General features: G+C 49.1%; 1 protein-coding gene across 1 annotated transcript in view; it reads left to right on the top strand.

The window, feature by feature from the left end:
- The window catches only part of LOC141121776 (uncharacterized), a 427,874-nt gene that overhangs the window by 298,509 nt on the left and 113,839 nt on the right, over positions 1 to 15,526 (top strand). The window contains 1 exon segment of the mRNA XM_073611495.1: positions 2,719 to 2,899. Coding sequence (XP_073467596.1) covers positions 2,719 to 2,899 — 181 coding nt within the window.

Genomic DNA, 15,526 nt, shown 5'->3' with positions numbered 1-15,526 from the left:
AGAGGGCGCTGAGCTCATTACTCCTGCCTATCATGTTCCCACATGTGGTCACTGCGCCGTCGGTATTTTGCCTACAGCCAACACCAGCAAACAACACATCAAGGAGACCGGCTGATACCCACTAGTTGGGCCTTGCCAATAACGCTACACCTAAGAAGGGCTAGCCTGTTAAGTATGTACTCTGTATTGATTACCAGTTTTATAGTTTTCGGCATAGGTGTATGGTTTAATGCAAAATGTGTATTGACAGTTTGAAACAATCACAGTTCAGTTCAGGTTGCCTAGAAAATATGCACAGACGTAAGATATTGGTTACACTGGTAGGTCCTATACATGAGGCTAATTACGCCACGCTTGGAGCAACATACCCAATCAAGATCCGAGGGCACGGGGAGGACATAGCCCTCCTTCCGAGGCCCTGGCTAGACACCTCCCCAATTAGGAATACGCCTTCCCCCAGGTAATTCTGGGAAGCGTCAAAGTCAACTTCAACTATATAGAAGCGTACCGCTCGCTGAGGTGGGTGAACGGGAAGTTTCTCCCACACGACACCCATTGCAGTTTTGAGAGCGGTTTTTTATCCCATCCTTAACTCACTCCTAACCTAGACTACTACCCCTTCCTTTCCCTTATTTTCCTCCCCTCTCTTACCCCTCTACCCATCCCTGTTACCCCTTCTCGCGAACATGGGGGTACTTAAAAGTAGTTACCCTTAATGCAAAGGGACTTAATGTCCCGGAAAAAAGGAGAATGCTACTAAATGACATGAGGTACATGAAAGCGGACATAGTATTGATACAGGAGACGCACTTTCGAGAAAATAAGTTCCCAATATTGAAAAACCGGTACTATCCGACGGTATATCACTCTACCCACATGGACGCCAAGTCCAGAGGAGTATCTACCCAGATATCCGCAGCAGTACCGTGGACTCTAGTGGACAAAAAGACGGACCCGGCGGGCAGGTTCCTTTTTATAAAGGGCCTGATAGGTGGGGTCAAAGTGACCATCGCAAATTTCTATGTCCCAAATGAGCACCAAGACACATTTATGAAACGACACTTAAAATCATTACAGAATTTCGCCGAGGGTCAATTGATCATAGGCGGCGACCTCAACATTCCACTAATACCGGAGGAGGACACCTCAACAGGCACATCCTCCACTTCACGGGGCACTCGGAGGGAATTACTTTCGGCCCTCCATGCAGCGCAGCTGATAGACACCTGGCGCCTCTTCCATCCCGGGGAACGGGATTACACCTTTTTCTCCCGCCCACACCAGGTATATTCACGTATTGATTTCCTTATGGTACCACACGGCCAACTCGGGTCAGTTAAAGATACGGCCATCGGATCCATAACCTGGTCCGATCACGCCCCGGTCTCCATGCAATATGACCTCACTGACTTCTTCAATGGTCAAAGGAAATCCTGGAGACTGAACGCAAGTCTCCTCCAAGACCCTGAGGTGGTTGCGGATATCACGAGGGAAATCTCACATTATTTTCTTACCAACTCCTCGGAGGACAGTGATGGGGGACTAGTATGGGAAGCACACAAAGCGGTGATTCGCGGGGTACTTATTAAGCATGGTGCACGACTCAAAAAACAAAAAACAGCACAACTATCCACACTGTTTGACAAACTCCATAAATTAGAAGCCGCCCACAAAACAACTCCGTCCAGATTCCTGGGCAGTGAATTAGATACGATACGTATGCAAATAACAGACCTACTTCAGTTCAAGGCTAAGGCGGCCCTCCAGGTTACTCGGAAAAAGGCTTACGAATCAGGCAATAAATGTAGCAGACTATTGGCCCAATCACTAAAATCGCAGAAATTGACGTCATACATCCCGCACATCAACTCCCCGACGGGACAAAGGGCTACCCTCCCCCAACAAATCTCCCAAGAATTTCGAACGTACTACGAAAACTTATACAACTTGAACGTGGCACAACCTCCCCCAGAAAAAATATCGGAATACATAGAGTCCAAAATGCCCACATTACCGACCGAGACTACTAGATGAGCCCATAACATTAATAGATATTCAAATGGCAATAAAAAATACGAAACAAGGGAAAGCCCCGGGCCCCAACGGGCTTACGCTACAATACTACAAGACGCTACTCCCATCATTAGGACCACACATGACGAAACTCTTCAATGATCTAGGTAAAGGGAAACTATTACACAAAGACACGCTAAGAGCCCAAATCACAGTCATCCATAAGGAAGACAAAGACCCAACCCAGTGCGGGAGCTACCGCCCAATATCCCTACTAAACACAGACCTTAAACTGTTCACAAAAATTCTGGCCACTAGATTACAACAACATATAACCAGTCTGATCCATCTAGACCAAGTAGGGTTCGTCTCAACTAGAGAAGCGAGGGACAATACTACTAAAGTCCTGAACTTACTCTACAATGCCACGGAAACAAACACCCCGACGGTTTTCCTTAGCACGGATGCCGAAAAAGCATTCGACCGGGTAAACTGGTCATTTATGCAATCCACGTTAAGACATATTGGACTGGGGGAAAACATGCTAAATTGGATCTCTGCGATTTACACTTCACCGACTGCGAGAGTAAGGGTAAATGGCGTAATGTCAGACACCCTCCAAATTTCGAATGGCACACGTCAGGGATGCCCGCTCTCACCCCTCCTCTTCGCATTATCATTGGAACCATTCCTTTGTCATATCAGACTGAACCCGGACATTAAGGGAATTACTATAGACGACACTCAGTTTAAGATATCAGCATATGTAGATGACTTGATGTTTTCACTGACAAATCCGACTATCTCCCTTCCAAATCTGCTAAAAGAATTCTCTGTCTATGGGACACTGGCATACCTGAAAATAAACCTATCCAAATCCGAAGCTGTGAGTATAGGAATCCCTTCAACACTACTCACCTCTCTTAAAGCCAACTTCAAACTAAAATGGGCAGACCAAGCTCTAAAATACCTGGGTGCTTTCATACCCCAGTCAATATCGAAATTATATGAATTTAATTTTCCCCCACTAATTACAAAAATAAAAACATTGCTAAATTCATGGCAATCCGGCCTATACTCCTGGCTGGGGCGATGCAACATCCTAAAGATGTCTATTTTACCCAAAATATTATACCTATTGCAGGCCATTCCGATTCGTATGCCAACCAGATTCTTCAATCAGATACAGACAATATTCACTGAATTTGTCTGGGCTAGGAAGAGACCCAGACTACCCAAAAAATTACTTGTGCTCCCCAAGCCCTTTGGTGGGTTAGCACTACCCGACATACGCGTATATCATCAAGCAGTGCACTTGGGCAGACTCATAGACTGGCGTAGACATCGAGAGACCAAATTATGGACCCACCTAGAACAATCCTACTCCAGAATCCCACTGGGAGGCACTCCCTGGTGCTACCGGAGCTTACCAGTGGAGCTTAAACGACACCCATTGATAGGCAACACGGCCAGAATCTGTGCCAAACTGATCTCTAAACCAAACATCTCTTCCCGAAACGCACCCCTCTTCCCAATTATAGGGCACCCCCTCTTCACACCCGGTTTACAAGATAGAATCTTTCAGAAAATGGGGGAAACAGGTACACACATGGCCTCCCATTTTAGCTCAGGAGGAAGCTGGACGACATACGCAGAGCTCTCCAACCCACAAGGGAGATACCGATTAGATTTTATGCGGACGCTTCAATTAGGACACTTCCTCCATTCCATCCCACCCCCCACTGACGGAGACCAAGGTCTCACGATTCTAGAAGAACTATGTACTGATACGGGCATCTTGCCACATACACTTTCACTGATGTACAATCTTCTAATCACACCCCCTTCAGATTATGTACCCCCGGGTTTGACCAAATGGGAAGAGGAGTTAGACTGTAGCTTCAACCCCACGCAGCGACAACGCATCCTCCGCTTTACACATAAGTCGTCCATATGCGCTAAAACACAGGAAACAAATTATAAAATACTCTCTAGGTGGTATAGAACCCCAGTACAGCTACACAAAATGTTCCCTACTACATCCGATACATGCTGGAGGTGCCAAAGGAACGAGGGTACTTTACTACACATATTCTGGTCATGCCCCAAACTCTCACGATTCTGGAAGGTGATACACGAGACTGTACAACTATTCACTGATAGGACAATTAAAAAAGACCCAGCACTTTTTTTGCTTCATGCCACCGACATCCCAGACAAGGCGTATAAACGCTCAGTCATACGACACCTGTTGGACGCTGCCAGAGCATGCATACCCCTCTGTTGGAAATCCACCATGCCACCGACCATTAAGATGTGGCTTGATAAGGTAGAAGACATTAGAATAATGGAAGACCTGACCCACACAGCACAGCATAGAGAAGAAGCATTCTCTAAGACCTGGCAACTATGGACAATGTTCATTTACTCGGCAGCAGGCCAATCTTTGCGAAGCCCAGACGCCACCCAGGGAGAAAACAGGTAGACTCGATGGGAAGTCGGGACACAAGGAACAGAGACAGAACACCTTCAGATACACAGAAGATTTGAGACCACACGTTCGCGAGACACCCCCCCCTTCCCCCCCCACCCCCCCCCCATCCCCCAATCCCCCATTATCTTCTTCCCTCCATACCTCTCCCCCCCTTCTTCTACACTTCCCTTCACGCTCTTTCCTTCTTCCTCTTTTCCCCGCTCTGATCTAGCTCTCCTTCCTTATCTTTTTTCCTGTTCTCAATATATAGAAAATAGAGGACGGGCGCAATGGTAGTCAGCATGGAAAGATGTTTGTGGAATACCAGACCCCACGGTTAAACATAATATAATCTTATAAGGTTTATTGTACTGTTATGGCATGACAAGTGGGGGGCTGGTGTATTATAATAAGAGATGCAAGAATGTGATTTCACTACTATGTATCTTATATGTCATCCGTTGCATATATTTCTGTATTCCTGCTGGTCCATGTGGGCCGCGTTCTCTGATAAATAAACAATTCAAAAAAAAAAAAGAAAAATGATAAATGTTTTTTAACTACTTCCATACAGGGCATTTTCACCCCCTTCCTGCCCAGGCCAATTTTCAGCTTTCAGCGCTGTCGCACTTTGAATAACAATTGCGCGGTCATACTACACTGTACCCAAATGAAATTTTTATCATTTTTTTCCCACTAATAGAGCTTTCTTTTGATGGTATTTGATCACCCCTGCGATTTTTATTTCTTGTGCTATAAACAAAACAAGAGTGACAAGTTTTTGAATAAACACAATATTTTTTACTTTTTGCTATAATAAGTATCCACATTTCTTTTTTTTAAAACAAATTTTTTCCTCAGTTTAGGCCAATACGTATTCTTCTACATATTTCTGGTTAAATATACGCTTATTACGATATTTATTGGTTTGCGCAAAAGTTATAGCGTCTACAAAATAAGGGGATAGATTTATAGCATATTTATTATTATTATTTTTTTTTTTTTACTAGTAATGGCGGTGATCTGCGATTTTTATCGTGACTTCGATACTGCGGCGGACACATCGGACAATTGTGACACATTTTTGGGACCATTCACATTTATACAGCGGTCCGTGCTATAAAAATGCATTGATTACTGTATAAAATGTGACTGGCAATGAAGGGGTTAACCAGGAGGGGGCGCTGTAGGGGTTAATGTGTTGCTAGGGAGTGATTCTAACTGTAGGGGGGAGGGGACTCACAAGGGGAGACCGATCGGTGTTCCTCTGTACAAGGAACACACCATCGGTCTCCTCCCATCTGACAGGACGTGGATCTGTGTGTTTACACACACACAGATCCATGGTCCTGCTCGGTTACCGAGCAATCGCGGGTGCCCAGAGGACATGGCGGCCGCCGGGCATGCGCACCGGGACCCAAGCGATGCGGCGGGCGCACGTGCGCTCCCTGGGCTGCCTGGAAGGCTGCGCTGTCATATGACGGTGGCCCAGAGCAACAGCTGCACCGTCCCGCCATATGATGGCGGGCGGGCAGCAAGTGGTTAAACTTTTTTACAAATAAAATATGTAAAAATTGTGGGGGGCATTTGTATGGCGCCCCTCTGAGTCAATACTTTGTAGAACCCCCTTTCTCTGCCATTACAGCTGCAAGTCTTTTTGGGGATGTCTCTACCAGCTTTGCACATCTAGAGAGGGACATTTTTGCCCATTCTTCTTTGTAAAATATCTCAAGCTCTGTCAGATTGGATGGAGAGCGTCTGTGAACAGCAATTTTCAAGTCTTGTCACAGATTCTCAATTGGATTTAGGTCTGGACTGTGACTGGGCCATTCTAACACATGAATATGCTTTGATCGAAACCAGGGGTAGGCAACCTTAAAGCGGAGTCCCGACGAAAAAAAAAAAAAAAAAGTCAGCAGCTACAAATACTGCAGCTGCTGACTTTTAAAGTAAGAACACTCACCTGTCCAGGGCGCCCGCGATGTCAGTACCCAAAGCTGATCTGTCCCTCGGCTCTCGGGTGCTGCCACCTCCATCTTCGGTAAAGGGAATCAGGAAGTGAAGCCTTGTGGTTTCACTTCCTGGTTCCCTAGTGTGCATGCGCGAGTCGTGCTGCGCCATCTCACTAGTCCCTGCTGTCTTCTGGGACCTGTGTGTCTCTCAGAAGATAGCGGGGGCGCGGAGGAGGGGCCAGCGATCTATGCCCGGAAGTGGGAGCAAATACCTGTATTATACAGGTATCTGCTCCCCCCTCCCCCATGAAAGGTGCCAAATGTGACACCGGAGGGGGGAGGATTCTGAAAAGTGGAAGTTCCATTTTGGGGTGGAACTCTGCTTTAAAGAAGTGGGGATCTACCTGAACAACACGGGAGAAGTCAAAGATCACCGGGCACAGTGTTGCCTCCTCACACCCGATTTAAACCTCTAATGCCGCGTACACACGGTCGGACTTTTCGTCTACAAAAGTCCAACGGACGCTGACGGACTAAAGCTGGCTGGTAATCCGATCGTGTGTGGGCTTCTCCGGACTTTCAACGGACTTTTTTAGCCTCAAATCCGACGGACTTTAGATTTGAAACATGCTTCAAATCTTTACGTCGTAAGTACGACGGACCCCGAAATCCGCTCGTCTGTGTGCTAGTCCGACGGACAAAAACCCATGCTAGGGCAGCTATTGGCTACTGGCTATGAACTTCCTTATTTTAGTCCGGTGTACGTCATCACGTACGAATCCGTCGGACTTTTGTGTGGTCGTGTGTAGGCAAGTCCGTTCGTAAGAAAGTCTGCCGCAAGTCCGCCGAAGGTACGTCGGAAGTCTGTTGGACAGGCTGTCGGACTTTTGTAGACGAAAAGTCCGACCGTGTGTACGCGGCATAATTGTCGTACTACCGTGTCACAATTGTGTGCATTGCACAGCAATCATGGGTTTAAATAAGGTGGTGAACTGCAGCACATCAGTGTGAAAACAGCCCTATACTATTATGCCCAGTGTATTGCTTTACACTGACCTGAAGATCTCATCTGTCCTGCTGCTGGCACCACTCTGGAGACCACTAGCCGGGATAACAGGTGGAGTGCAATTGGTATCATTCCGCATGGGACAGGAGCCAACACTACAGAGGAGGCATTGGCTTATGCAGCTCTTGCTCCCTACTACAGTTCCAACTTTACAAGTAATCCCTCTGCATTGCACTCTGATGCTCTGAAATGGCAGGTCAGCAAGCCCAGACTAAGCTCTAGCAGTCACCTGTCCACGATTTACTGGTGGATTGCGATCTACAGGTTGCTGACCCCCAATCTAAACCATTCCATTGTAGCTCTGGATGTATGTTTAGGGTCGTTGTCCTGCTGGAACCTCTCCCCCAGTCTCAAGTCTTTTGCAGACCCCAACATGTTTTCTTCTAAGAGTGCCCTGTCTTTCGGCTCCATCCATCTTCCCATCAACTCTGACCAGCTTCCCTGTCTCCGCTGAAGAAAAGCATCCCCACAACATAATGCTGCCACCACCATGTTTCACGGGGGTAATAGTGTGTTCAGGGTGATGTGCAGTGTTATCATTGTGGTTTTAGGCCAAAAAAGGTAAATTTTGGTCTCATCTGACCAGAGCACCTTCTTCCACATGTTTGCTGTGTCCCCCACATGGCTTCTCACAAACTGTAAATTGGACTTCTTGTGGCTTTTTTTCACCAAGGTCTTTCTTTTTGCCACTCTTCCATAAAGGGCAGATTTGTGGAGAACACGACTAATGCCCCGTACACACGGTCGGACTTTGTTCGGACATTCCGACAACAAAATCCTAGGATTTTTTCCGACGGATGTTGGCTCAAACTTGTCTTGCATACACACAGTCACACAAAGTTGGCGGAAAATCCGATCGTTCTGAACGCGGTGACGTAAAACACGTACGTCGGGACTATAAACGGGGCAGTGGCCAATAGCTTTCATCTCTTTATTTATTCTGAGCATGCGTGGCACTTTGTCCGTCGGATTTGTGTACACACGATCGGAATTTCCGACAACGGATTTTGTTGTCGGAAAATTTTATAGCCTGCTCTCAAACTTTGTGTGTCGGAAAATCCGATGGAAAGTGTGTGATGGAGCCTACACACGGTCGGAATTTCCGACAACAAGGTCCTATCACACATTTTCCGTCGGAAAATAAGACCGTGTGTACGGGGCATAATAGTTGTCCTGTGGACAGATTCTCCCACCTGAGCTGTGGATCTCTGCAGCTCCACCAGAGTTACCATGGACCTCTTGGCTGCTTCTCTGATGAATGCTCTCCTTGCCCGGCCAGTCAGTTTAGGTGGACGGCCATGTCTTGGTAGGTGTGCAGTTGTGCCATACTCTTTCCAATTTCCAATGATGGATTGAACAGTGCTCCGTGAGATGTTCAAAGCTTGGGAGATTTTTTTATAACCTAACCCTGCTTTATACTTCTCCACAACTTTATCCCTGACCTGTCTGGTGTGTTCCTTTTCCTTCATGATGCTGTTTGTTCACTAAGGTTCTCTAACAAACCTCTGAGGGCTTCACAGAACAGCTGTATTTATACTTATATTATATGACACACAGGTGGACTCTATTTAATAATTAGGTGACTTCTGAAGCCAATCGGTTCCACTAGATTTTAGTTATTGGCATCAGAGTAAAGGGGGCTGAATACAAATCCCCCCACCCCCCACTTTTCACAAATTTGTAAAAAATCTTGAAACCCATTTATCATTTTCCTTCCACTTCACAATTATGTGCCACTTTGTGTTGGTCTATCACATAAAATCCCAATAAAATACATTTATGTTTTTGGTTGTAACATGAAAAAATTTCAAGGTGTATGAATAAATTTTCAAGGCACTGTGAGCGTTAATCTTTATTCTATTATTTAAGGCTGTTTCTAAAAAGAATTATTGTTATACCAACAGCTCACTGATCACACCAATGTTCCATGACCTGTTGATCTGAAAATTATTTTTGGGGTTTCCCAAGATCTCAAATTTTTTGCCAAGGGTTCCTCGAAGGCAAAAACATTGAGAAATATTGGATTAGAAGAACATCAGAAGACTTAAAGTCACTTTAAATACATCCCAGTGTGCAGCGGAGTCAGATTTAACCCCTTCATTACACTCACCTTTCCAGTCAGCAGGCTGAGGATCTCCTGGGTGAGGTTCAATATCGTCTCATTCCCGGGAAATTCCTTCCTTACATTCTTCACAAAACTCAAGTTCTGCTGATTGTCCATCATGACGTCCTTGTAGAGATCCTTGTGTCCTTCTAAATACTCCCACTCCTCCATGGAGAAATAGACAGTGACATCCTGACACCTTATAGGAACCTGACACACACACAATGATACAGTCACCATCCAGACACATCCCTTGTCTGTTACTGGATAATGTCCCAGAATTCCCAGCACCGCTCACCTCTCCTGTCAGCAGCTCCATCATCTTCTTGGTGACTTCTAGAATCTTCTGCATTTCGCGTCTCTCAGGTTTTAGGGAGTCACATGGAAGCACTGTGATGGTCATATGATCACCTGACTTCACAAGAGGAAATCTCTGTATTGAGGAACCAATAGAAATATCATGTTGATGTCATGTGACCTCCCAGAATCCTCCTCACCTCTCCGGTCAGGTCTGTGTTTTATTAATAAAGATAAGAGTGATGTCATGTGACCTCCCAGAATCCTCCTCACCTCTCCAGTCAGCAGGTAGATGATCTCTATGGTGAAGTTTAGTATCTTCTCAGTCATGTGACTCCGGTCCTCCTCCATCCTCATTGGTGCAGTCATTTGATCTATACAGGTCTCCTTGTAGACAAATAACTTTGGGAAATGAAAGTAAAAATTGGTATTGGTCACACAATAATAGGATGTGGATGTGAGGGGGGTAATAGGAGGGTTGCTGTACATTTCAGAACTACTGCCGCCATGGGAACACATTTAGTTTGATCTGTTTAGTGTTTTCTACAATTTGGAGGTCCCAGGACCCTCTTGGCCTGCTGGATCAGAAATTTCCTTTTCTTTGTTGGGTTTGTTTAGTTTCTGAACTGGATTTGATTAGTTTTAGATCTGCAGACAAGGAATGATAAATATGATCCTTCCTTTGACGTGTTTGCTCTGAGGCAGTGCTGTGAGGTCAATGTCGGGTCATCATGATGTCCAGGAAGGGGAACTTGCCAGACTTTTGGCTAGATTTGCCGGCTAATCAGGATAATTAACATAAAAAAGTCCGATGGACTCGAGCAGCGCTTGTGAGTATGATTTGTTCATAGACAATGAATGATCAATATGTTAAAAGTTCATACATTAAAGTCCATAAAATCAATTAAAGTCCATAAAATCAATATGATCAACACATTCATTAAAAAAAAAAAAACGAAAAAAGTCCTTTTTGGAAATAAAACTCCTTTTGGGAGGAAACAGTCTTCTAAAGCAATCTTTTCAGAGAGAGCAGCTGTTACCAGAAAAAAAGGGGAGTCCAGACACCACACGTGCTCAAAAAAAGAGGGGGGGTGCAAGAAAACCCCCTCTTAGTAAAACTCTTACCAGACAAGAGCTTGATCTTAGTGTGTATGTCATCCGAATCGGTAGAAATCCAAGCCGATATCCTCCTTCCCTTGTCCGAAATGGAACCTCACTCGGGTCATTCAATTACATAAGCTTACCAAACAATCAGAATCAGGGAAAAATGTATCTTCTTGAACTAGGATAGTCTCCCTCTCCACTAGTTCCACTTCACACTTCTGTGTATGAGCAAGTCCCTTGAGTCTAGCAATCAGCAGGAATGTGATGTGTGCAGCAGCTCACTGCAACCTGTCCCTGCTGCAGAGGAGACATCCGGCTACACAAAGCAGTCTAAGGTTAGCGGGTGTGTCAGTCAGACTGCTTTGTGTAGCCGGATGTCTCCCCTGCAGCAGGGACAGGTTGCAGTGAGCTGCTGCACACATCACATTCCTGCTGATTGCTAGACTCATGGGACTTGCTCATACACAGAAGTGTGAAGTGGAACTAGTGGAGAGGGAGACTATCCTAGCAGTGGCGGCCCGTCCATAGGGGACCGCCGCCCCCCCCCCCCCCTCCAGGCAGCAAAAAAAAAAAAAAAAAAAAAAAAAAAAAAAAAAAAAAGGTCCTTAAGTGCACTGTGTTCGGACACCGGACACAGTGCACTTATGGGAAGCGCCACGTCTATGCAATCACGAGATTGCAGACATGGCGCTGCATTTGTGGGCATTTAGCCCGCCTTGTGGCGTTTTCTGAAGCGCCGAGTAGCTTCCGCCCGGCCATAGTAATAGATACTACAGGCGCCGGGCCAGATGTCACTTCCTGCTTCGCTCTCTCATTGCGCCCGAGAGAGGAAACAGGAAGAATGCTGCTGCCAGTGTGAAGAGGACGACACCGCAGGAGACCCAAGGTAAGTACCGCTGTGTGGAGAATGGGGGGGACAGAGGCTGTATTGGGGGGGACAGAGGCTGCATTTGGGGGGGGGAACAGAGGCTGCATTTGGGGGGGGGGGGAACAGAGGCTGCATTTGGGGGGGGGGGGGGAACAGAGGCTGCATTTGGGGGGGGGGGAACAGAGGCTGCATTTGGGGGGGGGGGGAAACAGAGGCTGCATTTGGGGGGGGGGGAACAGAGGCTGCATTTGGGGGGGGGGGAACAGAGGCTGCATTTGGGGGGGGGGGAACAGAGGCTGCATTTGGGGGGGGGGAACAGAGGCTGCATTTAGCGGGGGAACAGAGGCTGCATTTAGGGGGGGAACAGAGGCTGCATTTAGGGGGGGAACAGAGGCTGCATTTAGGGGGGGAACAGAGGCTGCATTTAGGGGGGGAACAGAGGCTGCATTTAGGGGGGGAACAGAGGCTGCATTTAGGGGGGGAACAGAGGCTGCATTTAGGGGGGGGAACAGAGGCTGCATTTAGGGGGGGGAACAGAGGCTGCATTTAGGGGGGGAACAGAGGCTGCATTTAGGGGGGGAACAGAGGCTGCATTTAGGGGGGGAACAGAGGCTGCATTTAGGGGGGGAACAGAGGCTGCATTTAGGGGGGGAACAGAGGCTGCATTTAGGGGGGGAACAGAGGCTGCATTTGGGGGGGGGACAGAGGCTGCATTTGGGGGGGGGGACAGAGGCTGCATTTGGGGGGGGGGGACAGAGGCTGCATTTGGGGGGGGGGGGACAGAGGCTGCATTTGGGGGGGGGGGACAGAGGCTGCATTTGGGGGGGGGGGACAGAGGCTGCATTTGGGGGGGGCAGAGGCTGCATTGGGGGGGGGGGAACAGAGGCTGCATTGGGGGGGGGGGAACAGAGGCTGCATTTGGGGGGGGGGGAACAGAGGCTGCATTTGGGGGGGGGGAACAGAGGCTGCATTTGGGGGGGGGGGAACAGAGGCTGCATTTGGGGGGGGGGAACAGAGGCTGCATTTAGGGGGGGAACAGAGGCTGCATTTAGGGGGGGAACAGAGGCTGCATTTAGGGGGGGAACAGAGGCTGCATTTAGGGGGGGAACAGAGGCTGCATTTAGGGGGGGAACAGAGGCTGCATTTAGGGGGGGGAACAGAGGCTGCATTTGGGGGGGAACAGAGGCTGCATTTAGGGGGGGACAGAGGCTGCATTTGGGGGGGGGGACAGAGGCTGCATTTGGGGGGGGACAGAGGCTGCATTTGGGGGGGGGACAGAGGCTGCATTTGGGGGGGGCAGAGGCTGCATTGGGGGGGGGACAGAGGCTGCATTTGGGGGGGGGGACAGAGGCTGCATTTGGGGGGGGGGGACAGAGGCTGCATTTGGGGGGGGGGGACAGAGGCTGCATTTGGGGGGGGGGACAGAGGCTGCATTTGGGGGGGGGGGACAGAGGCTGCATTTTGGGGGGGGGGACAGAGGCTGCATTTTGGGGGGGGGACAGAGGCTGCATTTTGGGGGGGGGACAGAGGCTGCATTTTGGGGGGGGGACAGAGGCTGCATTTTGGGGGGGGGGACAGAGGCTGCATTTTGGGGGGGGGGACAGAGGCTGCATTTTGGGGGGGGGGGACAGAGGCTGCATTTGGGGGGGGGGGCAGAGGCTGCATTTTGGGGGGGGGGACAGAGGCTGCATTTTGGGGGGGGGGACAGAGGCTGCATTTTGGGGGGGGGGGGGACAGAGGCTGCATTTTGGGGGGGGGGGGGACAGAGGCTGCATTTTGGGGGGGGGGGACAGAGGCTGCATTTTGGGGGGGGGGACAGAGGCTGCATTTTGGGGGGGGGGACAGAGGCTGCATTTTGGGGGGGGGGACAGAGGCTGCATTTTGGGGGGGGGGACAGAGGCTGCATTTTGGGGGGGGGGACAGAGGCTGCATTTTGGGGGGGGGGACAGAGGCTGCATTTGGGGGGGACAGAGGCTGATTTTGGGGGGGACAGAGGCTGATTTTGGGGGGGACAGAGGCTGATTTTGGGGGGGGGGCAGAGGCTGCATTTTGGGGGGGGACAGGGGCTGATTTTGGGGGGGGGGCAGAGGCTGCATTTTGGGGGGGGGCAGAGGCTGCATTTTGGGGGGGGGACAGAGGCTGCATTTGGGGGGGACAGAGGCTGCATTTGGGGGGGACAGAGGCTGCATTTGGGGGGGACAGAGGCTGATTTTGGGGGGGACAGAGGCTGATTTTGGGGGGGGACAGAGGCTGATTTTGGGGGGGGGCAGAGGCTGATTTGGGGGGGGGGGCAGAGGCTGCATTTTGGGGGGGGGCAGAGGCTGCATTTTGGGGGGGGGGACAGAGGAGGCATTTCGGGGGGGACAGAGGAGGCATTTCGGGGGGGACAGAGGAGGCATTTCGGGGGGGACAGAGGAGGCATTTCGGGGGGGACAGAGGAGGCATTTCGGGGGGAACGAGGCTGCATTTAGGGGGGAACGAGGCTGCATTTAGGGGGGAGGCTGTGTAAAGAGCCCCTTGCTCGCTCGGTTCCACTCTCCCCACACTCCTCTGCAGCTATAGAATCAGATTGCAACGTCTGATGGTTCGGTCATCCAATGCTCCGGGATTAGAGCTTCAGCTATGTGCCGTTCTAACCCAGTTGTGATAGCTCAGAACAAACACCAGGCAGGCTGTATGTAAGTTCAAACAGGAATCTATCTTTATTGACAAAATACAGGCTTTTATACACTCAAAGTGGAGGTGCAGACCTCCTGCTCATATTACTCTAACAATACAGCTGTAACCTAATTAACATGAGCTAATTAACTAATCCCTTTAGACAGCCTAGATGACTCAGACATGACCGTTAGGCCAGACTGGCCGTCTTGTAGTTCAGAAAATCCAATCAACATTATCACAATCAACATAGACTCTTCTTCACACAATAGCAGAGTTAATTAACACAAATAACAATGGGGATCTAATGACTCTTAGATCCCATAGTAGACTTATTTACAATACACATTTTAGCAGACAATAGACAGACAGGTGTTGGAATTTACATCAGCATCTCCTAACAGTATCTGTCCCAGCATTATGAATCAGCCACTATTCCAATATGGCAAATCCAGGGTCCCTAAAGTCTGTGTGTCCTGGGGGACCAGGACCCGAATCCACAGTAATACCACCTCAAGAGTCCCCAGGCATACAGCTCACAAAGAGCACCGTTCCCCCAAATGCAAGGGCCCCCGATCGATCGGCAAGAGGCTAGCATACAGTCCCTTCCAAAAGTCTCTCTCCCGGCTAGGTCTGTCACAGGCTGCATTTGGAAGAACAGAGGCTGCATTTAATGGGACACAGGCATGCTGCATTTAATGGGACACAGCCATGCTGCATTTAATGGGACACAGGCTGCATTTTGGGGGGGGGGGGGGGAGAGGCTGCATTTGGAGGGGGGACAGAGGCTGCATTTGGAGGGGGGACAGAGGCTGCATTTGGAGGGGGGACAGAGGCTGCATTTGGAGGGGGGACAGAGGCTGCATTTGGAGGGGGGACAGAGGCTGCATTTGGAGGGGGGACAGAGGCTGCATTTGGAGGGGGGACAGAGGCTGCATTTGGAGGGGGGACAGAGGCTGCATTTGGAGGGGGGACAGAGGCTGCATTTGGA

Source organism: Aquarana catesbeiana, unplaced genomic scaffold (assembly GCF_042186555.1).
Source record: "Aquarana catesbeiana isolate 2022-GZ unplaced genomic scaffold, ASM4218655v1 unanchor229, whole genome shotgun sequence".
In the NCBI taxonomy this organism is placed as follows: Eukaryota; Metazoa; Chordata; class Amphibia; order Anura; family Ranidae; genus Aquarana; species Aquarana catesbeiana.
This window is presented reverse-complemented; position numbering and strand designations above follow the sequence as displayed.